The following is a 24,921-nucleotide window of genomic DNA, read 5'->3' as shown; positions in this document are numbered from 1 at the left end:
ATCTGTTTTATTTCTCTCTGACCAGTAATGCTGCAAAATTTCTCGTGGATGTTCTTGAGACTGTCGATGAGTTGAACCTTGAAGATGCAATTGAACGTATCATTGATGCAGTTGAAAAACAGCCATGTAAGTAATTAGTTAAAATTGGAGCAATTACGGCCCAGAAATCTATTGTTAATCAGCTTCAAGTTGTGTGTAGTACAGTGTTCAATCTTCAGCATCAACTTTGTGAAGGGAAGAATATTCTGCTACATGCAAAAACTGTGGTAGATTTCTGTGGCATTGTTAGGAGGGATATCTGTGCCTTTGGCCCAGAGTTGTTTTTGGATTCCATGCACCTGTACTGGGATTTTACTTGTGAAAACAGGGTAGGCAAATGGTTGGATTTTAATAGTTTCCCTGCACCCACTTGGGAAATCCAGTGTTGAGGCTCTAATAACCTGCCCTAAGCCAGACCTGCTAAGTTGGTTAAGTACTAACTGGGAAGTAATGTGTGCCTGTAATGGAATGTTGGCTCTTATTTCTAGGGGGTTGGAGTATAAGGATGAGAATGTCAACTGTGCTGATGAGACTACATCTGGAGAACTGTGATCGGTTTTGGTCTCCTCATTTAAGGAAAGAACATTTCATTAGATGCAGTTCAGAGAAGGTTCACTTGGATGATCCTCGAAATGATTGGATTGTCTTATGAGCAAAGGCTAAACAGGTTGGGATTGTACTCACTGGAAATTAGAAGAATGAGAGGTGATCATTAAGTGTATAAATGATCTTGGAGCTTGACAGGATAAATGCTGAGAGGAAGTTTCCCCTTGTGGGAGAGTGTACAATCAGAAAGCATAGGTCTCAGAACAAAGGGGTGTCAATTTAAGACTGAGATGGAAGGAATTTCTTCTCTTAGAAGGTTGAGAGTCTTTGGAACTCCTTGCCACAGAAATCTGTGGGGGTAGAGTCCTTGTGTATATTTAAGGCTGAAATAAATCACTTGGGGAATCATGGGTTACAGGAAAATGGCAGGAAAGTAGATTTGAGGAATTCAGATCGTTTATGATCATATTGAATGGAAGAGCAGGCTTGAGGGCTGAATGGCATTTTTAATGTTATGACATACTTTGTAGGAATTTTATCAAACTAAATTTGATACCAGGCCATATATGAAATATTAGGATAGATAAGTAAATAGTTGTCAATGAGGCACATTTTAACAAGCATCTTGAAAGAGGAGAGTAAGGAGATTAGCGTTAAGGGGGGAGCCTCAGAGTTTTGGCCCAGGCAGCTGAAGGCACAGTCACCAGTGATGGGTAATTAAAATCAGAAATGCACATTAAGCCAGAATTGGAGGGGTGCAGAGATCTCAAAGAAGATTATAGAGCTCAGAAGTAATGCAGCAATGGAGGGATTTACAGAATCAGATAGGAATTTCAAAACAAGCATTTCTGGATCAGGAGTCAGTGTAGGTCAGTAATTTCAGGAGTGACAGGTAAATAACTTGTTGTGAGCTTAAGTTGTGGTCATCAGCATTTTGAAGTTGTAGATTTTGCAATAGTTTACATTGGAGTTCTTTACCCAGATGATAGGGATTCATGTGTGTTCAATACCTGTTTAAAATCCAGAGTTAGTTGTTAAAAGTAGAAACAATTTAACACAAAGAGAACTGTTTGATTTGTGTGTTTTTACTTTTCAGTGAACTGCAACATGATAGAGCAATCAATGGTGGAGGCAGCAGTCCAGGAGTGCAGTCAGACTTGTGATGAAACTATGTAGGTCAAATTAAAGATTTATGTGTTAGATTGACCAGATATTGTGGATGGCGATCTCACTAAGTTTTCAGCTTTTATGTATGCTGATAAAAACCTTGGAAATGGCACATTTCTGCTCCTATTAAACAAAAGTCCAATATTTTTAATGTGGGGAATATCCATTCACTAATATTTTAAGATTTCCATTATCCTCAAATTTAGTTACATGTTAATTGGGGCTATAATAACCCAGTGCACACATGTAAAATTTGTTTCTTTTATCATGACTCCAGAGTTCTTTGATCTTGCTTCTCATCCTCAATCTTTCCCTAAATTCACCTCTTGACCCAGCCTTTCATTCCCAATCTCTGTTTTCACTAAAGTGTGCCTCCAGTACACATTCTAAGTGAAGATTGGTGCGAGGTCAACAATATAAATGCATCTCATGCACAATGAAGATACCCTGTCAACACCTTGTCAATAAAGACAAACTGTATGAATATCTCAATCAAATGGTTGACATAGTATCTTAAAATGTGGTGAGATTTTCCATGCACATCAGATGCCTAGCTAATGAATGGGGGAAATTGCGATACTTTTTGTCCCAGCATTAACTTCTGGCATTCATGCCAGTGTAAGAGGAAAAACGTTTCAGTGAAAAACAAAAATACAACGAACTGTTGCATGAAGGATATAAAATTAAATATCACAGATTAAGTAAATTATAAATGAATAGAAGAGGAACAGAGTACTACCTATTTTTTTTGCAAGGCCACAGCTAGTCATTACTGAAGATTTATGTTGCTTTCATCTGTTTGATCAATTATAATGGCAAAATGCGGAGGTGTATCTTTCACTAATTTAGTATTGATAATTGTTCATTTATATTGATAGAGAACACGTCTTCAACATAATTGGTGCATTTGATGTTCCTCGTTATATCTACAATTCAGAAAGGAAGAAATTTTTACCGTGAGTTTATTTGGACAATCGAACAGTTCATGATTTTGTATTTATGTGACGTATGTTGGAAATATTGTACTTTTAAGGTTCAGATTTATTATAATTTTTATGAGCTTTGTAGTGGAACTACTACATTTGATAAACCACTGGAATATTTGTCTGTAGATAACTTATCATAACTTACATTTTTCTTTCACATGTTCAGCCATTATTTCTTGAAAATGTCCTTTGCTGCCTTTGTTTGTCAAAGATTCTTAGTGTAGGTGGATTGGCTATGCTAAATTGCCCATAGTGTCAGGAATGGACAAGCTAGGTGGATTAGTCATGGGAAATGCAGGGCGACAGGTAGGGGGTCTTGGTGTGAAGTTCTTCGGAAGGTTGGTGTTATCTCGATGGGCCGAAAGGCCTGCTTCCACACTGTAGGGATTGTATGATTCTACGTATCCTGTTCACCTCCAGCTGGTCTCTTTCAGGTTACATAGGATACAAAGGTGTTGATCGTTCCTGAGATACAATATCATAGTGGCATAGTTTTGTATTTTTAAAAGGAATAAATTTGATCTTTCATTCACTGTGAAAATTAAGCATCTCAATTGCTCTTGGAACTTTGTATTTTAACTCATCACTGTCACAAAGTCTAGATTCAGCCTCCTTAATTTCAAATGCAATGAACTAACTCAACTAATAAACTGTGACGTTTTCTCTTTGTTGCATATCTCCCAGTGTAGGTTCTGATGTCTTACACCAGCATAGGAAGATAAGAATATTGTAATAGCTAATACAACCTGATACCATAAGGAAAGATATTAAACATTCATATAAGATGAAAACTTGTATGGGTAGTTTTACTGGTTGAATCCAACTCTTATGTAATCACAGAAGTGTTTTCAAAAGCAATAAATAAAGCAAACTCGTGGATAAGAATGGAATGTAAAGTATTGACATGCTAATTTGGTTCATTTATCACCAGGTGTTCCTGTGCACCAGATTTTTATTTTCCTTGTGAGTTTGGAAAATCATATGCAAAATAAATGGGTTTATTTAATGAAATGCAGTTTAAGTAAAACCTTGTTTGTGTACCGTAGTCTTGCAATGACAGATCGCAGTGCACCTTGTCTGTTTGGAACATCGCGAAACAAAGCTGAACTATTTTGTGAACGCTACACTATTATGCAACAGGTAAAGGAAAGACAAAAATAAATCTTGACCATGTTTCAAGTGGAAATCTTTTATTTCATTACTTGCCTTTTTTTTGTAATTTTGGGTTGAACATAATTTGAAAACAAATAATTTCAATGTGTACGGTCCTAGTACTTTTTGGAAGTTTATGCATGTGCAAAAAAGGATAGAGAACTACAAATAATCTTTATGTAAGTTCCAGGTTCAGTATGGCAAATTATTCTTTATCTCACTTAAAAAAAAAATAGGGCCTGACTTGTCAATCTGGAATTGGCGAGAAGGAGATATAATTGGGCATGTGGCATGGACAGAAATTCAACCCTTTCTTGCTACTTCTGTAGTTAGGTGCTGGGCAATAAGGTCCATTGGCGATTTTCTCAATGCACCGGCAATTAAGGCCCTTAAGTGGTCAATTAATAGCCACTTAAGGATCACAACAAGCCACCTCCCCAATCACCTGCCACCTTTACAAGTGAGAAAGGTGGCTTGTTTCCTGTTTGGGAAGCCATGGCATTCTGATTGCCAAGTTAAGTGATTGATTATCTCCAATTGCCTCAGTCTGGTGGCAGTTGGAGGTAGAGATGGTAACAGTGAGTGGCCTGTAAAACCCCACTCCATTAAAAGAGTAAAAATCTATCTTGCCTTCTGGTTGCTGGATCTCCTAAGGACTGGCCTTGATTGCCAGACTTTAGAATCCAGAATTGGCAACTGATGATTCAGGTAATCAGTGCTGAGGTCTTGATTGCCAAAAATTAACTAAGGAACCAATCAGTTGAGTTATCTCACCCATGTGAATGATGTGTTGGTTGCCATCTGACTTTCTTGGCCCCACACTTTGAAAATTTATGGGAAACATTTGACCATAGAATATATTTCAGTTAAATGTAAAATCATAATTGCAGAGTGGATTCAACTTTCTTCAGTTTTATAAAGACTTTATTGATTATTGATAACAGGATAAAATGTGACTTATTATTGTGGGAGCCACGTTTTACAGAATGACGCTATTCATTGTAGCAACATATTTTGGCCTTAAGGGTATTTGTTTTAAATCTGTTTTGTGCATATATAAACAAAGTTACTTTGACAAAGCAAGTTGTAGATATTTTAGCATTTTAATACAAATTCTGAATAGCTATACAATACCAGCATCATTTAATAACTTTGATATCTCAAAGGAATGGTTAGATTCACTATGTAGAATCATATAACCCAGAGAAACCAAAGTGGCTTATTTTGCCTAGACTAATTCTTGGGGAGAGAATTGGGAAGAGTTACCGATTTCCATTTAACATAAGTTTTATTTATGGAGGTGGTATCCAAATTCAGAACTTTTTTCAATTTTTGGGTATCTGCAGAATTGATAAATGAATTGTCTCATATATTAATACTTTATTTTACAGCGAACTCATAGACATGAATTATTTACACCTCCTGTGACAGGATCACATCCTGATGAGAACAGAAATAAATTTCAAGTAAGGTGCCAAATGTTTGTCAACAATTGTCTTTCAAATACAATTGTCTTTGTCAGTTGGACTAAGTTACCTTCCATGGGCTAAAGGCAAACAAATTTTAAGTTTCTTAAAAATGTTTCTGTTTGTCTGTCTCTATAATTTTTCTCAATCTATTTTGCCATTTTTTTGCACATTTCTGGCATAAACAGGGTGGGAGCAACATGAAAATGGCATTGGAACATTTAATACCCCATCTTCAGTTAACCACCATCTTGGGTAGGATCCTGAGATGGGAACCAGGGAGCTTACCTTTTTCAGGTGGGAGGCCATATATAACAATATTCAGTTTAGGATTGTATGCCATAAAGAATTCACTTAACAAAGAATGCTGCTAATTTTTAAAACGTGTTTACTTTCACATGATTACCACGAACCAATGAGGCATTAGGTGGACTGACAAAACAAGTATTTTCATATTGATCCTTTCCAGCATTTATGAAGAAAACAGATATAGTAATTTGAAAAAGATGACATTATTCTGCAATTTCTGCTTCCTCAATTGATAAATTTGGGCAAGGCAATATTGATTTAGATTAATTTACAGTGTGGAAACAGGCCCTTCGGCCCAACAAGTCCACACCGACCCGCCGAAGCGCAAACCACCCATACCCCTACATTTACCCCTTATCTAACACTACGGACAATTTAACATGGCCAATTCACCTAACCTGCACATCTTTGGACTGTGGGAGGAAACCGGAGCACCCGGAGGAAACCCACGCAGACACGGGGAGAATGTGCAAACTCCACACAGTCAGTCGCCTGAGGCGGGAATTGAACCCAGGTCTCTGGCGCTGCGAGGCAGCAGTGCTAACCACTGTGCCACCGTGCTGCCCACTGAGGTGCCATTTTGCAGTAAATCAAATTCAATTAATGTAAAACAAGTTTAAACTACTAGGAGAAATGGCCTTCAAGTAATTCCACAATACAGAGTAAGGAAGAAGATGTATTATATCTGTATTGTTGAGTTTTCATACTTTCTTTATTGTTTTAGCTAAAAACTATAGAAATGCTCCTTGGCAGCACATCAAAGGTTGGAGAAGTCATTGTTCTGGGGATGATAACACAACTTAAAGAGGTAAGCTTAGTAATCAAGAGTTTGTTACCTCAACTATGGCTCCAGGTTACACTGAAATACAGCAGTTTTTCTCTGCCAGTATTCTGAGAGTCAGAAAATGAACAAGGATAGGGTAGGTATGAGTGGTAAATTAATTGTGCACTTGAAAAACTGACCATTGCATTGCTTGTATAGTGAAATCTGGTATGGATGTTTCTGAATTTTACCCACATTTTCAATTTTGAATTGATGCAGTGGAACTTGGATATTTTATATGAAATAGCAATGAAGTTGCTTAAAATACTTAGTAAATAATGTGAGATCGAACTGTACAAGGTAATGGGCTCCCAGGTATTTGGCATGTATTAAGTTAACTTTCAAACTTTGCTGGTGGAAACCATGCTGTTTTCTTCAGCATCTCAAGTTGAGTGGGGTTCCTGTAGATTAATAAATAAATTAATTAATTAACCTCTGCTGGAATTTAATTAAATATCACACAACACCAGGTTATAGCCCAACAGGTTTATTTGGAAGCACTAGCTTTCAGAACGCTGCTCCTTCATTAGGTGATTGTCGTTGTCACAATCACCCAATGAAGGAGCAATCTCCGAAAGCTAATGCTTCCAATTAAACTTGTTGGACTATAACCTGGTGTTGTGTGATTTTTAACTTTGTACACCCCAGTCCAACACCGGTGTCTCCAAATCACATCTGCTGGAATTGTGCATTATATGTGAGAAGTGGTTTACGTTCACACTTGTGATTCTCAGGTAAACATTCACTTCATGGATACAAAAGGTGTGATACATTAGTGGTGGGATTGATACCTTCTAATATTGTATCCCCACCATGGGGTGGGAAAGGAGGATTTGTGATGCTGTTGCCCCTTTAACAAGGTTATGTTGTCCTTGTTTTTTTTTCAAGAGGCATCATAAAGGCAGAGGTGCTGATATTTGTCTGGAAATGGTTGCTTTGGACAATGACAGCGGAGTGGCCAGTTCTCCCAATTGAGTTTTCTTTCTAGTTTTTGTTTTAGCAAGCTGTGAAAAATGACTGGTGGAGACCTAGAGAAGCAGCTACAGTGAAAAGAGGTTCCATGCTTCAATAGAGGTCTTGTCTGAACTTTTTCTCTGACATCTCTCCTGCCTTTAAGAACCTGTGTTGGAATGTACCTTGTGCCAAGAGGAGTGTTTATGGGATGTTGCAGGAAGTGGAACAGCTTTGTTAAGTTGCGATAGAGCCGGTTGGGTTATCAAATAAGTTATTTTAAATCCAGTTTTCTTTTATTTGTGTTTCATCCGTAGTGTTAAAATTCTGTTTTGTTTAAAACTGAATGGTTTGACAGACTGCATCACTCCTGGGAATATCCACTTTACATCTGCCTAAAAGGAATAAGTAAGGGAATGGGCTACCTTCTTAAAAGTGTTTTGAGGGGTCTGGCCTAGTCCATAACAGATTTAAGAGAAAATTCTAATATTTATCACTGTTGCTTGCCACCTTTTGTCAATGTTTTAAAATTATCAGAATCAAAATAAGGTGAATGACAAGGGTCTTTTCCCTAGGTTGAGGGAGTTCAAAATTAGAACATAAATCATTATAGTACAGTACAGGTTCTTTAGCCCTCAAAGTTACACTGACCTGTGGAACTAATCTGAAGTCCATCTATCCTACACTATTCCATTTTCATCCATATGTTTATCCAATGACCATTTAAATGCCCTTAAAGTTGGTAAGCCCACCACTGTTGCAGACAGTGTGTTCCACGCCCCTACTACTCTTGAGTAAAGAAACTACCTCTGACATTTCTCCTATGTTCATCACCCCTCAATTTAAAGCTATGTCCCCTCATGCTAGCCATCACCATCCGAGGAAAAAGGCTCTCACTGTCCACCCTATCTAACCCTCTGATTATCTTATGTCTCCATTAAGTCATCGCTCAACCTTCTTCTCTCTGACATAAACAGCCTCAAGTCTTTCAACCTTTTCTCAAAAGACCCTCATCCTAACCAGACAATATTCTAGTAAATCTCCACTGAACCCTTTGCAAAGCAAAATTTATTAGAGGGAAATATTTTAAGATGAGAAGAGAAAGATTTAAAAAGGCCACGAGAGGTAACATTTTAACACAGAGTGGTTTGTTTAGGAATAAACTGTGAGAAAATGGTGGATGAAGGTTTAAATGTTACTTGGATATGTTCATGAATAGGAATGATTACTTGGATAAGTTCATGAATAGGAACGGTTTGGAGGGATATGGACGTTGCACAGGCAGATGGGACTAGTTTAGCCTGGCAACATGGTCAATGTGGACTGGTTGGACTCCATGACTCTGTAAAGGAGTCCAATGCAACCAAAATCTGAAATGTAGCTTTTTTTCAATGTTGATAATGCTGAATGATCACTTAATTATATTTACCGTTTCAGGGAAAATTCTTTCTTGAAGATCCAACTGGAACTGTTCAACTCAATCTTAGTAAAGCAATATCCTTTTGTGTTTCACCTATGCAGTTTAAATCTTCAACTTCAACATATTGTCTAGCTATCATCATTGTTGACAGCTAACCTGAGAATGCAACTTTTAAAAAAATGGTTTTGTGATTTACACATGAAAGAAGTGAAACTATCACTGTATTCTAACAGATGAAAGGCTTAACATTAATTTTTCAATGTATAATTTCAGTTACATCACACTGCAGAGTTTTGCTATAAATTCTGTGTTACGATCGAGCCCTGCACAATGAAGGAGCATCGCTCCGAAAGCTAGTGTGCTTCCAATTAAACCTGTTGGACTATAACCTGGTGTTGTGTGATTTTTAACTTTGTACACCCCAGTCCAACACCGGCATCTCCAATTCAGTTTAAATCTCATTCACGTGAAAAGTGAAGTATAATCTCATTCAAATGATAAATTTAAAGTAGATGTAAAGAGAGAATGAAAAACAAACGAGTGAAGGAATTCTATTTTTATAACATCTTTCATAAGATTTTTATTAAACGTTGGAGTAGTAGTTTGTGCAGTAAGACTAAATGGCACCAACTGAGGATGAATTGAAGTGATTTATGGGCGAAGAGAGGGAGGATGATACAAAATGATGATGCTCACTTGAAGATTGAGTGCAGATAAATTGGGCCAAATGTTTTGCTTCTGCATTGTGACAATTCTGTGAGACACAACTTGAAGGAACTAAGAGGAAACATTAAATGGTGTGAACCTGGAGGGTTAGTACTCTTAGAATGGTATTACAAATTTTAACGAGTATGAAAAGAAAGAAAATATATGTAAAAGACATGAAAAGCTCCATTTTTGTACTGCTCCATTTTTCAGATCAACTGCATAAAATGTTTGGCCCCAGAACCAATGGAGATCTGAAGGAACTTGCTTTTTTTATTACATATTCCCTATTTTAAAAGAAATAAATTCAGTTTCTCTTTCAGATGATCAAAGCTTTGTGTTTAAAAAGTCATTTTCCACCGGAGCTTTCCATTAATGTTATATATTAAAGGGCATTTCTGTAATTTATCCTGAATTTCTTTAACCAGAAAGCACCAGTTTCATAGTGGCTTATATACAGAATCTTGCTTCGTTCTTGCGGAAGGTAATGAAGAATTTGTTTTATCTCCACAGTGCTTGCAGCAACTTTCATGTGTTTCTGTCATCAAAGGTCATTGCTTTATGAGCCTTCTCTGTTTTTCCATCCATAATAATAGGTTATTAAATTATTAATAACTATGGTGTGATGCGCTTTTAGATGTGCATCATAAATCACCTTTGTTCTTGAATTTTAATAGTTCTGCTCAAGTGATGGTCAATTTAATTGCTTTTAAAGAGGTAATTTTGAACTTTGCTGTCATTGCAGTACCACAGCCTGAACCCCAATCATGACTATTTATCAGAAAGCTATTGCAATAAAGCAAAAACTTGCACTTATATGGTATATTTTGTACCTTCAGAATATCCCAAAGTACCATCGACCAAATAAGTACTTCTAAAAGGTAGTCTCTGTTGAGTGGAAAAGTGACAGACGACTTGTGCACAGCAAGGTTCCTCAGATAGTAACTGGTGACCAAATAATCCGTTTTTTAGATTGACGGATGAATGTTGGCCAGACAAGACAGAATCTGATTATTCAGTTTGATGTATTGTTAATAAAATCTTCTTTTGTAAATTTATGATCAATATAAACTCTATAAATGGCAGTTATTATTAGAATCCTTTTCCAGGATGGTACGAAGATGGAATTTTTCATGTCAATGGGTTTGGTTTTCCACCCACTGAACCTTCCAGCATTACAAGGTAATTTTCACCATGTTGTTTTCTGATAAGTATCTGTTTCAAGGAAGTTTGCTGGCATTTGATATGAGAAGTGGCAGATGGAGTTTAATATAGATAAATGCGAAGTGCTGCATTTTGGGAAAGCAAATCTTAAGCCTAACCAATGTCCTGTACAGCTGCAACATGACCTCCCAACTCCTGTACTCAATATTCTGACCAATAAAAGAAAGCATTGGTCAGAACGCCTTCTTCACTATCCTATCTACCTGCGATTCCACTTTCAAGGAGCTATGAACCTGCACTCCAAGGTCTCTTTGTTCAGCAAAACTCCCTAGGACCTTACCATTAAGTGTATAAGTCCTGCTAAGATATTTGCTTTCCCAAAATGCAGCACCTCGCATTTATCTGTATTAAAATCTATCTGCCACTTCTCAGTCCATTGGCCCATATGGTCAAGATCCTGTTGTAATCTGAGGTAACCCTCTTTGCTGTCCACTACACCTCCAATTTTGGTGTCATCTGCAAACTTACTAACTGTACCTCTTATGCTCGCATCCAAATCATTTATGTAGATGACAAAAAGTAGAGGACCCAGCATCGATCCTTGTGACACACCACTGGTCACAGGCCTCCAGTGTGAAAAACAACCCTCCACCACCACCACCACCCGCTGTCTTCTACCTTTGAGCCAGTTCTGTATCCAAATGGCTAGTTCTCCCTGTATTCCATGAGATCTAACCTTGTTAATAAGTCTCCCATGGGGAACCTTGTCGAACGCCTTGCTAAAGTCCATATAGATCACATCTACTGCTCTGTCCTCATCAATCCTCTTTGTTACTTCTTCAGAAAACTCAATCAAGTTTGTGAGACATGATTTTCCATGCACAAAGTCATGTTGACTATCCCTAATCAGTCCTTGCCTTTCCAAATACATGTACATCCTGTTCCTCAGGATTCCCTCCAACAACTTGCCCACCACCGAGGTCAGGCTCACTGGTCTATAGTTCCCTGGCTTGTCCTTACCACCCTTAAACAATGGCACCTCACATGAGACTATCGATGATACAAATATCTCAACAAGAGGCCCAGCAATCAGTTCTCTGGCTTCCCACAGAGTTCTCGGATACATCTGATCAGATCCTGGGGATTTATCCACCTTTACCCATTTCAAGACATCCAGCACTTCCTCCTCTGTAATATGGACATTTTGCAAGTTGTCACCATCTATTTCCCTACAGTCTATATCTTCTTCTGGAATATTGCATGCAATTTTGGTCTCTTTTCTATTGGAAGGATATTTTAAAGCTTGAAAGTGTTCAGAAAAATTTAACAAGGATGTTGCCAGGGTTGGAGGATTTGAGTTATAGGGACAGGTTGAATAGGCTGGGGCTTTTTTCCCTGGAACGTTAGAGGCTGAAGAGTGTGCTTATAGAGGTTCATAAAATTTAAGAGGGCGGCACGGTGGCACAGTGGTTAGCACTGCTGCCTCACAGCGCCTGAGACCCGGGTTCAGTTCCTGCCTCAGGCGACTGACTGTGTGGAGTTTGCACGTTCTCCCCGTGTCTGCGTGGGTTTCCTCCGGGTGCTCCGGTTTCCTCCCACAGTCCAAAGATGTGCAGGTCAGGTGAATTGGCCATGCTAAATTGCCCGTAGTGTTAGGTAAGGGGTAAATGTAGGGGTATGGGTAGGTTGCGTTTCAGCGGGTCGGTGTGGTCTTGTTGGGCCGAAGGGCCTGTTTCCACACTGTAATGTAATCTAAAATGAGGGGCATGGATAGAATAAATAGACAAAGTCTTTTCCCTGGGGTGGGGTAGTCCAGCAGTGGAGGGCATAGGTTTAGGGTGAGAGGAGAAAGATATAAAAGAGACCTAAGGGGCAACATTTTCACGCAGAGGGTGGTATGTGTATGGAATGAGCTGCCAGAGGAAGCGGTGGAGGCTAGTACAATTGCAACATTTAAAAGGCATCTGAATGGGTATATGAATAGGAACGGTTTGGAGGGATATGGGCCGGGTGCTGGCAGGTGGGACTAGATTGGGTTGGCATATCTGGTCGGCAGGGAGGGTTGGACCGAAGGGTCTGTTTCCGTGCTATACATCTCTGTGACTCTAATTTACTAAACTGCTTTGTGTGAATTGTTTTAAATCTATTAACTAAATTTATAAATAGTGAAAATAAACTCTAGCATTCTTCCTGTTCATAAATTGGCATTTGACAGTTTAGAAGAAATCTTATGTTAATTGGAAGTTCAAATTGCTGACGTAGGATTATGATCCTTGGTATTCATGGTTACTCAATTGCTTACACTTAAGGACCTTGAAACTTTTCATGCTTTGTCTCCTAGATCTTATTATGGCAACATTAACTTTTTTGGCGGTCCCTCTGCTACGTCAGTGAAATCTTCAACAAAATTAAAGCAATTGGAGGAAGAAAATGAAGATGCCATGTTTGTTTTTGTCTCTGATTTATGGTTGGACCAGGTGGAAGTACTTGAAAAACTTCATATGATGTTTTCAGGTAATATATTTACTGCATTCATTTAATCACACAGAACATGGAACATTACAGCGCAGTACAGGTTGTTCAGCCCTCGATGTTGCGCCAACCTGTGAAACATGATTGTAGTTTACCACATTACGTAGAATTCCACTTGTCATTGGGTGCTGAGCTTATCTAAACTTATAAAGTTGGAAATTAATCCCAATCCTGCCCTTAACCAATATTCACACAGCTTCTTTCTTCACTTTACTGTTTTTCTTGTTTGCAATGTTTTTGGAAACCTGAGTATTGGTTGCTGGGGGGGGGGGGGGGTGCAAGAAGACAGAGTTATAACCTTCCTTGAAACCAGTATGCTTGCTGACATAAAGTCTGCTGGCTTATAATGTAATAGTTTTGTTTTAATACGTATTGATTGGTTATCTCAAATTAAGAAATGGTGACAAAAGAAGTTGAATAGAAGTTTATAATTTACTTCAATTGACTGTTCCGGCATACAGTCAATTAAAATGTACAGTTTTGATATGTATACGTTTGCATTAAACATTCCTGCAGTCATGGTGTAGACCACATATAGTTACACTGTGTGCTCTGTAGGTTATTCTTCCATGCCGCCCACTTGCTTCATCTTCTGTGGCAATTTTTCCTCTGCTCCCTATGGAAACAACCAAATAAAGAATCTAATAGGTGAGATACAATTTTTTTAAGCTTTTAATTGACTTGTTTAGAACTCCAACTTGATTTTTAATTTGATCTTATCACATTTTCAGAATCTCTGAAAACACTTGCAGATATTATCTGTGAATATCCGAATATCCATAAAAAGTAAGTGCTTTAAACCTGCAATCAGCCCATTAGTAGAATGTAGTTATTCTTGTTAAAATAATGGAGGAAGCAAATCATCAAAGTATTCATCTTCAAAACATTAGTTTTGATAGATTTGATGTTTCATCCTCTAAATTTCACTTTCTTTTTGACTTCTGTAAAATTTGATAGATTTATTTGAGTTACCTTGTTCAATGTTTCATCACCTGACTACAGACTTAACAATTTATGTCCTTGTGTCAAACATTAATCACTGTGCACAAGGATGAGTACCTTAAATTCAGGAGCCAACAAAAAGGTCAGTGAGCACTGAGGTGATATGGGAATAAGCTTTTGTGTCATTTATGATATGAGAGGTGTGGTTTTAGGCTGAAATTTATGAAGGTTGTAGGATGGCAGTTCTCCAATTTAGATAATATTAGATAATATTTTGAAATGTTAAAAGTCTGGAAGTACAAAAGAAATGGATGAGAATTTTGGCATTAAATGTTATTCTGAAAGGCAATGATGTGTGAAGATATCGGGCTGGAAGTTGTTAGGCTTTCCATAAGAGATTTAGCAATGGCAACTTTGGACTTCGAAAACTCATAGTTGGTAGATTCCAGCTAAATGACTTTCAAACAAAGTATATCCCAGCATCATTTTATATCACGGAAAAATTAGAATAAAGGTCCTTCTTTACTATTCAGTGTAAAACATTTCATTTAATACAATGTAGAATATTTTTGCATCGTGTGACTTTTTAAAAAAAAGTCATCCTTCAAAAAATTCCGAAGATACAGTCAGTTCTGCTATAATATGGTAGTTCCGTTCTCATGCAATCCCATGTTATAAGAAAATTGTGTAATAGCAGCACCATTTAAAGTAATAAGGCTGGAATAGTGTTATAACCAATACATGCTTTAAAACTTTGCACTTTAGAAACCGTGTCCTCAATTCGTCAACTGTGTTATAGCGAATTCTCGCTAATGAAACACTCATTATAGCAGAACAACCTGTATGTTTTTTCACTACGTTATGCTTGATAATAGAATCTGAATATGTTCTTTTGTTTTGCAGTAGCCGCTTTGTTTTTGTTCCCGGCCCTGACGATCCTGGTCCCGGTTCTATCTTACCCAGGTAATCACTAGTTCTTGGTGTATTCCTTCTGTTTTTAAAATTAATGGTGTCCAGTTCCATTGGACTTGGTTTCCCAACAGTACAATTCCTACTATTTCCCATTCATCAGCTTTGAGTGATGATGGGACTAAATGAAATAATTCCATTGTTATCGGTTTTTGACCTCCTAGTCATTTTAGTCAGCTCTAACCCTATGAGTCTAATATCAAATGATATGCTCACCATCATTTCTTAGTAGTATTTGACTTTTTGCTCCATGTACCTTTTAGTATTCAGGGTCATGAAAGGTATTCTAGCAATTTTACATTCTTGAAATGTTCCCAATACAAATTTTTAAGTGTGGTTTTCTATCAAAACACTAAGATTCTTCTGAATACACAAAAAAGCAAAAGCACCGTTAGATTACGTAAAATTGGTTTATAGAGAACCAATTGCAGAAACTTTTTATCGTTTTATTTTTATTTGTTTAAAGACCTCCGCTTGCTGACTATATCACAGAAGAGTTTAGCAAGAGGATTCCATTTTCTGTATTTACTACAAATCCCTGCAGGTAAATGTTCAATACAATTGATCATTTCACAGTTCACTGGCCACATTATTGAGAGCACATTCTAGTTTTCTTCAAAACAGATAAACATTATTTTCTGTGCTTATTATTGTTAGGATTCAATATTGTACACAGGAAATCATAATTTTTCGTGAAGATTTGGTCAATAAGATGTGCAGAAATTGTATTCGTTTTCCTAGCAGCAATTTGGATATTCCAAACCACGTGAGTAACTGTTAATTAGTTTTCGGATTTTTATACAAAATACATGTATTTATGTTCTGGTTCAGTGTTATCAGCCATTACTGTTGGATGACATTGTGATTCTGCCATGATTCAGAGTGTCACTTTCCTTGTTTTATTTCTTCCCAGAGTATGCTGGCATACTCAAATGTTCTATTTGTTGCCAATTTTAAAAAAACATGTTCATAGGATGTGGGCTTTGCTGGCTAGACCAGCATTTGTTGTCCATCTCTAAATGTGATGGAGAATGTGGAGGCATGGGGTTCCAGATCAAGAGGTCATGGTCTTCAGGTATGTGGGAGGCAATTTTAGACTGGGATGTAAAGAATTTTCTTCACACTGTGGTGAACCCATGAAGACTGAAAGCAAAGTAACTGAATATATTTAAAAAAGAAATAACAGATTTCCAGAAGCTAAAGGTGTCAAGGGGTATGGAGAAAGAGCAGGAGTACAGTGTAGAGGTAAAGGATCAGCCTTGACGTATTGAATGGCAGACCAGGTTCAATGGGCCGAATAGCCAGCTGATCCTCTTATTTTCTGTTTGATATTCTCGTAGAACTAACCTGTAAATGTTGTAGTCTAAAAATAATAGAAATCTTGATGAATACAGATGAAGAAAATGGGGACAGGATGAATAAAATTAAAGTAGGAGGAGGCTCATGGGCAACATGAATACTATTAGAATTCATTGGGATTGAATAGTTTGGTTATGTGCTTAAGATTTTACATAATTCTCTAAAAAGCTTATACTGATGTGAACTGATAGAAAATAAATAAATCATTAATCATATGCATTCAGTAATATTTTCATTTTCTCACAGCAAACTTCTTACCTTTTTTAAAGGCCATTTGCAGCAAAGAATTCAGTTGAGGGGGGTATTAAATCTTTCCTCTACCTTTTACTGAAGAGCATGTTTAATTTTTGGGTAGTATTCTCTATGGATCAGCCAGTCTCCAGTATTGTTTTTAAAATGATCTGAAGTCAGTGAGCACTGAATAGCTATACAGCTATCAGTGACCAAGCAAAATACTGTTTCTTTCTGACATCCGTCAATAGATACATTTCCGGTAGATGTCATAGTGTAGTGGTCACTTGACATGTTACATCACATCATGTCTGGAACAGTGATTTGATGGCTCAATGATATTGCTCTGTCAAGGACACACACTAGCATATTTCTTCATAAACGTAAGCATCCTAACTATTGTGCATTAGAACCTAATGGTTAAATTTCATGTAGTAACATAATTCAAATTAAATTATCCCTTTATTGTAATCAGTTTATGGCAATCTGGGCTAAAATCCATTAAATATAAACTGTAAATAATTTACTTAATCAGAAATTGCAACATTAAAATCCTTGTCCTTAAAAGAAGCAAGGAAGTACTTTGATTATGTAAGTCTGACCTCATCAACACTTTAACAAAACTGGATTGAAAGTTTATTGCAGATATTTTCATTTGTAAATTTTACTAAAATGGTGGTACAACATTTGGTTCTAAATTTAAACCTTGAAAATTTCCAGTGCTCGTGACCAAAGTGTGTATTAAGTTCTGGGGCAATCATATGAATAAAATGTAGAGAATATCTGCAGCTTGCCTCTCCTGTGGAGGATTCATCTTTATTTCTTTCCTAGTTGTATGTCTACATGCTTTATACCCTTTTCTAATTGCCGCAGGGTGGCAGCTCCGGTGAAAATCTTTTTTTTTTTGGCTTTCCCATAAATTTTACTAAACTTGTTTGAACTGGTAGCATTTTCTTGGTTGTTGACCTTGAAATTAGCACAGGTAAACACCAAATGCCTTTCACAGAATATTTTTCTCTTTTGTGAACGCGATTTGACTTCAGGAACCATTCTATCTACAGGTCTACAGACCTCCCCACATCCCCACTGCATATTATTTATTTTTGCAAATTGCAAACTGCACCAACTGTTTTGATGTTCCATACATTAATTAGCTACTTAAACTATTTTTAAAAAAATCTTTGACAAGAAAGCATAACAATATTATAGTAATATCTCTTTGTAAGATTAAAAAAGCCTGCTGCAGTGTCCAAGTAAGTGTTTCCTTCCTACTGTATCTCATTCATTAAAACTATTAGTCATAAACTTCCTATACATAAAATGTAACCTGATATTGGACTTTTTGTGTGTACTTTTTATCTATCTGTTCACCCTTTAACTTGCAACTTTATTTTTCAAAGCTGCATTAGTGACTCTTTACCACTTAGGTGGGAAATCTAATCTTTGGCTGTAGGCTCAACAAGAATCTTTTAGTAACTGATGAGCTAATGTGCAGTTATTTTTCCTATAAACCAGTTTTTTAAATATATATTACGTCATTGTCAAGGTTTTCTGTGATTGTAAAAGATGCGTTCACTAACATTTTTCCTTCAACTTTCTTGGTAGTTTGTCAAGACCATCATTGCACAAGGACATCTAACACCACTCCCACTGTTCGTTAGTCCAGTCTACTGGGCCTATGATTATGCTCTTTCTGTATACCCGGTACCCGACTTGATTGTGTTTGCTGACAAATACGATCCATTCAACATCGTCCATACAGATTGTATTTGCATCAATCCTGTAAGAACCACTACATCAAAGTTTTATTACATTGTAAACTGATCTAATGTAAGCAAAATAACTAATCTATATAGCTCTCTTAAAAATGTTCATGTTTCTTTCCAATAACTTTAGTGAGTTTTCAGAATTCAATGTAAAAGTGTTGTTTTAATTAATGTTTGAGCATGGTACTAATTGACTAAACTGCCTTCAGGTTCTTTCAAATTTCTCACCTGCATCTGTTGTCATTTGTAATGCACCTTTTTTCTTTTCTGCTTTTCCTTTTAATTTTTGTTTGTTACCATAAGCAGAATCTGACAATGAACATAACAACAGTGTGGTTACCTGTGGAAGAGACTGCATGTGCTGTTGGTTGTAGTGGGTGCCAGCTGAGCATGTACATCCAATTTGGTGCAGTGGCAGAAGCTATAGTATTAATTGTACATCTTTTAATAGAAATTTTACTTCTTTGTTTTAGGGCTCATTTCCTCGAAGTGGGTTCTGCTTCAAGGTATACTACCCCTCAAATAGAACTGTGGAGGACAGGTAATGGACAAACCTCTAAACTATATCTCAGGATATGTCAGGAGACAGAAATTAAATATTTGTTTAAAAGTCTCTTTAAGAATTCACAATTATGTCTAGATTCCTTGATATAAAAAATGTTTTTGTTAAAATTTGTTACAAAAGTGTATTAGTTTTACTTAGCATTTCAATCGATGGAGAAATTAGTTTCAACTAATTCTTATAAAGATACTGATTATATTTTTCTTCCATTTCAGTAAACTTCAGAATCTTTGATTTGCGAAATTTTAAAACTTAGAAGAGACTGGATATTGAAGACTTACATTTGCACATTAATGTCTTTTCCATTTTTGATCATTTCTTGTTTATTTGTATTTATCTATATTGGAGATTTTGTTTATAAATTAAACTTAGAATGTCTGTCTGGTTTAGTTAATAACGATCCATATTTTTTCGAAAGATTGATAATAAACTAAAATTTGTAAGTATGTCCCTTTATAAGAACTATTCTTTTTAAGTCTAGATTTATCTTATCAGAATTTATTAAACTTGTATTTTTTACATTCTGTACAATGACAGAAAACCTCTGTGACACATCTTTCAATTTATTGTTATAATATACTTCAGGTATCTTAATGTTGCCGTGATGGGAAAAGGATACTCAGAATTGTTAGCGGGGATAAATTTTTGCCCCACTTCATTTTTACCTGAGCTCATGTCCTACTGAAACTCTCATTCATTTCTTCATTACCTCGAGACAGGGGATATTGCAGTTTATTCCTTATTGGTTTCCTGCATTCTACTTGGTCACCCAAAGTTGACCACTCATACATTTACTCATATGAACATGTGAATTAGGACTTGTTGTAGGTCATGTAGCCCTTTTGAACCTGCTCTGCCATTCAATAAAATCATGGCTGATTTGATTATAATCTCAATTCAAATTCCTGTCTATCCGTGATAACCTTTCACACCCTTGCTTAACAAGAATCTATCTACCTCTGACTTTAAAATATTCAAGGACTCTGCTTCTGTTCCTTTTGGAACACTTTTCAGGGAGAGTGTTCCAAAGAGTTGCATCCCTCTAAAATTTTTTTTGGCCTCATTTCTGTTTTGAATGGGTTACCCCTGATTATTAAACAATGACCTAGTCCTAGATTCTCCCATAAGAGTAAACATCCTCTCCACATCTACCTTTTCAAGACCCTCAGGATGTTCTGTATTTCAATCAAGTTACCTCTTACTCTTCTAAACTCTAATGGATAAAAGCTTAACCTGTCCAACCTTTCCTCATAAGAAAAGTCACCTCAGAATTGCCTCAAATACATGTACATCATCCCTTAAGTGAAAGTACGGGGCTGCATAGTACTCCAGATACTGTCTCACCAGTGCTCCATATAATTGAAATGCAACCTCTCTGCTTCTGTATTCCATTCCATTGTGTTTATTTTATATTAACCAGTCACCCTCATTGTCACTCTGAGCATCATCCCTTTTGTCCATGTTTACAAGGCTGTAATATCAGGAGTCAAGTGGTCCTGGTGGGGAACCCACATAGAATATTAGTCAACAGATTATTCCTTTGCAAATATCACTTGATGAGAGGTCGGTTAGCTCAGTTGGGCTAGTTTGCAATGCACAGTGATGCAACCAGCACTGGTTCAATTCCTGCAATGGTTCAGGTTACCATGAATTTTCTCCCTTCTCACCCTTGCGCCTCACCTGAGGTGTGGTGACACTCGGGTTAAACTCACCACCAGTTGTGTCTGTCACTCACTCACTCACTCACTCACTCACTCACTCACTCACTCACCCACACACACACACCCAATGCTCCTCTGGGACAATGAGTAATGTTCTGTTAGCTTGCCCAATTACTTACTGTACATGCATTCTAATGTTTCATGATTCATGCACATTATACTCCCATTTGCCAGATTTTTGCCCATGCACTTAACCTATCTATATATTTTTATAGCCTCGTGTCTTCTTCACAACTTATTTTCCTAAATCTTTGACATCAGACAATTTGACAATCATATCCTCCCAACCTTCATGTAAATCATTTATATAAATTGTAAACAGTTGAGATCGCAGCACACATCCCTGTGGCACACTGCTTGTTACCTCCTGCAACTTGGAAAGGACTCATTTATGCCTATATTTCCTGTTAGTGAACGAATATGCAACTACCACACCTCTTATTTTCCACAATAACCTTTGATGTGACAGATTATTAAATACCTTCTGGAAATCTAAGTACAGTATATCTAGCAGTTCCCCTTTATCCACAGCAAGTGTTACATCCGCAAATAGATTGGTCAATTATTTCCCTTGTCGTACTAATTCTGCCTGATGACCTGAAACTTATACAATTGCCTTCCTTTAACTGTAATAATAGAACATAGCACAGTACAGGCCCTTCAGCCCTTGATGTTGTGCCGACCTTTTATCCTACGCAAATATCACACTAACCTACTTACCCTTCATTCTATTAACTTCCATATGCCTATCTAAGTATGTCCATAATGTACCTGAAGGCTTATGCCCGAAACGTCGATTCTCCTGTTCCCTGGATGCTGCCTGACCTGCTGTGCTTTTCCAGCAGCATATTTTCAGCTCTGATCTCCAGCATCTGCAGACCTCACTTTCTCCTTAATATACCTGACTCTACTACGACTGTTGGCAGTGCATTTCATGAACCCACCAATGTCTGTGTAATGAACATACCTCAGACATCTCCCCTAAACCTTCCTCCACTCCCCTTAAAACTATGCCCCCTCATGATAGACATTTTCACCACAGAAGAAGTCTCTGGCTATCCACTAGATCTATGCCTCTCATCATCTTAAACACCTCTATCAAGTCACCTCTCATCCTTCTTCGCTCCAATGAGAAAAGCCCTCGCTCCCTCAACCTTTCCTCATAAGACATGCCTTCCGGACCAAGCAGTATCCTGATAAAACTCCTCAGCAGCCTCTCTAAAGCTTCCATATCTTTCCTGTAATGAGATGACCAGAACTGAACAAAAAAATTCTAACCAGGCCTCTTATAGAGCTGCAGCATAACGTCTCGGCTCTTAAGCTCAATCCCCCTGCTAATGAAAGCCAACGCACCATACACCTTCTTAACAACCCTATCATCTTGGGTCACAACTTTGAGGGATCTATGGACATGGACTCTAAGATCTCTCTCTCTTCCTCCACATTGCCAAGAGTCCTGCCTTTAACCTGTATTCTGTAATCAAATTCAACATTCCAAAGTGAATGACTTCACACTTTTCTAGGTTGAACTCTTATAGCTTCTATCATTTTTCCTATGACTGATATTAAGCCAACTGGATTGTAGTTTCCTGCTTTGTGTCTTCCTTTTTGCTCCCTTTTGCAATTGGGACTATATTTGAACGAAGAGAGTTTTGGAAAATTAAAACCAAATACATCAGTTATCTCGACTCTAGAGTGAAGACCCATGAGAGCCTGGACATTTTAAGCCTGCAACCCCAACAATTTACTCAGCACCGCTTCTCTGGTGATTGATTTTCCTTTGACCTCACTCCCTTCCATTTCCTGATGTATTGCTACTTCTGGGTTAATTCTTGTATCCTCTATATTGAAGGTAGATGCAAAATATCTGTTCACTGCATCTGACATTTCCTTATTGTCTAGTCTAAATTGTTATAGGACAAACAGTCTCATTGTTTTCTCATTGAAGTATCTATAGAAACTCTTCCTTTGTGATTCAATATTTCTGACTGGCTTTCTCTTGTACTCTATAATTATGTTCTTAAATTTTTTTAATCATTCTTTTGTGTTTTTAAATATGTCTTATCTTCTGATCTGCCACCTTTCTTTGCACAACAATATGCTTTTTCCTTTCTGTGGGAAAAGATCTGCCACCCTGCCTACCCATAATAGGCCCACACAGAACATAGGAAAGCAAACTTGGCCAAACTTTATCAGAAACACCCAAAATGCCTCAGCAGTGACCACACAGTCTGACAAGTGAAACCAGACAATACTCGCAGACAAGGGAATACACTTCCCAAAACACACTCTCAATACCTGGTCCCCACAGCTGTCTCAAAGCCCTGTGGGTAGTCTCAATACCAAAGCCACACAAAGAACAGGACAGGCGGAGAGGCACCACCAAGGACCTTGCACCCAGGACAGGAACAATGGAAGCACCTTACTGTTTCAAGTTCTTCGCGACCTGCAACACATTCTTAACAATGAGCACCTCGCCAAGACCTTCCCCACACCTCCACTGCTCGCCTTTAAACAACCGCCAAACCTCAAACAGATCATTGTTTGTAGCAAGCTGCCTGGCTTTCAGGACAGCTCCATACAACCCTGTCACAGGAGGCGCTGCAAGACGTGCCAGAGTGTGGACATGGACACCACCATTACACGTGGGGACACCTCCCACCATGTATGTGGCAGGTACTCATGCGACTCAGCCAACGTTGTCTATCTCATATGCTGCAGGCAAGGATGCCCTGTGGCATGGTACATTGGTGAAACCGAGCAAAGGCTACAGCAACGGATGAATGGGCATCGCACAACAATCAACAGACAGAAGTGTTCCCTCCCAGTTGGGGAACACTTCAGTGGTCCAGAACATTCGACCTCGGACCTTCGGGTGACCATCCTCCACAGCGGACTTCGGGACAGGCAGCAGCGAAAAGTGGCCGAGCAGAGGCTGATAGCTAAGTTCCATACCCATAGAGAGGGCCTCAACCAGGACCTTGGGTTCATGTCACACTACAGGTGATCACCATTGTACTATACACACATAGAAACTCCTAAACACAGACACACACACATAGGTACTCACACACTCCTACAGACACACACACTACCACACTCACACATGCATCCCCTCACAGACTTAGACACTTTACACTCACACACACATATACACTCTCTCTCGCACTCACAACTCTCCACCCCAGACAGACAGACACACACACACAAACACACAAAAACCCACATGCACACATACACATATACATTTGTGGGGTGAATTTGTAATTGCAGTGTTATATTGTACTTTGCTCAAAAACTGCATGAATCCATGTAAGACTCTGTTAACTCATTTTATAGATTAGAATCCGTCTAAACATTATGGCACAGACCACGGCACACAGGGGGCTAACACCTTCAACATCTACATCTTATCTAGGCTGACACCAATTGTTACAGTTAACCTGAGAATGTAACTTTTTTAAAAAGTCTTGTGATTTACATATGAAACTATCATGCTCATTCTAATAGATGAGAAACTCAAACAATCAAGGTATTTTTCAATGTATAATTTCAGTTACATCACACTAAACATTTGCTATAAATTCTGTGTCTTACAATTGTGAACTCCACAACCATCTGATGAAGGAGTCGCGCTCTGAAAGCTAATGCTTCCAATTAAACTTGTTGGACTATAACATGGTATTGTGTGATTTTTAACTTTGTTCACCCCAGTCCAACACTGGCATCTCCAAATCACCTTACTGTTTCAAAAGAGACATTCTCACCTACCTGCAAAGTGAGCTGAAATCTCCTGATCCCATCAAAAACTCATTGATACTGTCAGGATGTTACATTGTATTGACTATTACAAAGGTTTCTGAGAGTGCTTGTCCAGGATTCTCTAAAGGTTGATTTGCAGGTTAAGGAAGTAATTGTAATGTTGTCAGTTATCTCAAGAGGGCTGGAATATAAAAGCAGCAAAGTGCTTCTGAGACTGCAAAGCTCTAGTTAGGCCCCATTTAGAATACTGTGTCCAATTTTGAGCCTCACGCCTCAGGAAGGACATACTTGCACTGGAGCGTGTCCAGCGGAGGTTCCTGGAATGGTAGACCTAACATACGATGAATGG

The 24,921-nt window shown here is 37.9% G+C and overlaps 2 protein-coding genes across 2 annotated transcripts in view; one reads left to right on the top strand and one right to left on the bottom strand.

The window, feature by feature from the left end:
* The window catches only part of pole2 (polymerase (DNA directed), epsilon 2), a 30,441-nt gene extending 10,329 nt beyond the window's left edge, over nt 1-20,112 (top strand). The window contains exons 2-19 of the mRNA XM_043697358.2: nt 26-126; nt 1,682-1,757; nt 2,631-2,708; nt 3,785-3,878; nt 5,282-5,356; nt 6,390-6,473; nt 8,877-8,933; nt 10,000-10,048; nt 10,674-10,746; nt 13,070-13,242; nt 13,819-13,908; nt 13,992-14,046; nt 15,106-15,165; nt 15,638-15,715; nt 15,829-15,937; nt 18,367-18,543; nt 19,001-19,068; nt 19,305-20,112. Of these exons, the coding sequence (XP_043553293.1) occupies nt 26-126; nt 1,682-1,757; nt 2,631-2,708; nt 3,785-3,878; nt 5,282-5,356; nt 6,390-6,473; nt 8,877-8,933; nt 10,000-10,048; nt 10,674-10,746; nt 13,070-13,242; nt 13,819-13,908; nt 13,992-14,046; nt 15,106-15,165; nt 15,638-15,715; nt 15,829-15,937; nt 18,367-18,543; nt 19,001-19,068; nt 19,305-19,323 (1,516 nt within the window). The 3' untranslated portion in view covers nt 19,324-20,112. The remainder of the gene's footprint in view (nt 1-25; nt 127-1,681; nt 1,758-2,630; nt 2,709-3,784; nt 3,879-5,281; nt 5,357-6,389; nt 6,474-8,876; nt 8,934-9,999; nt 10,049-10,673; nt 10,747-13,069; nt 13,243-13,818; nt 13,909-13,991; nt 14,047-15,105; nt 15,166-15,637; nt 15,716-15,828; nt 15,938-18,366; nt 18,544-19,000; nt 19,069-19,304) is intronic.
* lrr1 (leucine rich repeat protein 1) overlaps nt 13,535-24,921 on the bottom strand; it is a 71,560-nt gene continuing 60,173 nt past the window's right edge. The window contains exon 4 of the mRNA XM_087989753.1: nt 13,535-13,876. Within this exon, the coding sequence (XP_087845879.1) occupies nt 13,846-13,876 (31 nt within the window). The 3' untranslated portion in view covers nt 13,535-13,845. The remainder of the gene's footprint in view (nt 13,877-24,921) is intronic.

This window comes from Chiloscyllium plagiosum, unplaced genomic scaffold, assembly GCF_037043375.1.
Source record: "Chiloscyllium plagiosum isolate Xiang-an unplaced genomic scaffold, Cpla_swu_hap1 HiC_scaffold_8, whole genome shotgun sequence".
Classification (NCBI taxonomy): Eukaryota; Metazoa; Chordata; class Chondrichthyes; order Orectolobiformes; family Hemiscylliidae; genus Chiloscyllium; species Chiloscyllium plagiosum.
This window is presented reverse-complemented; position numbering and strand designations above follow the sequence as displayed.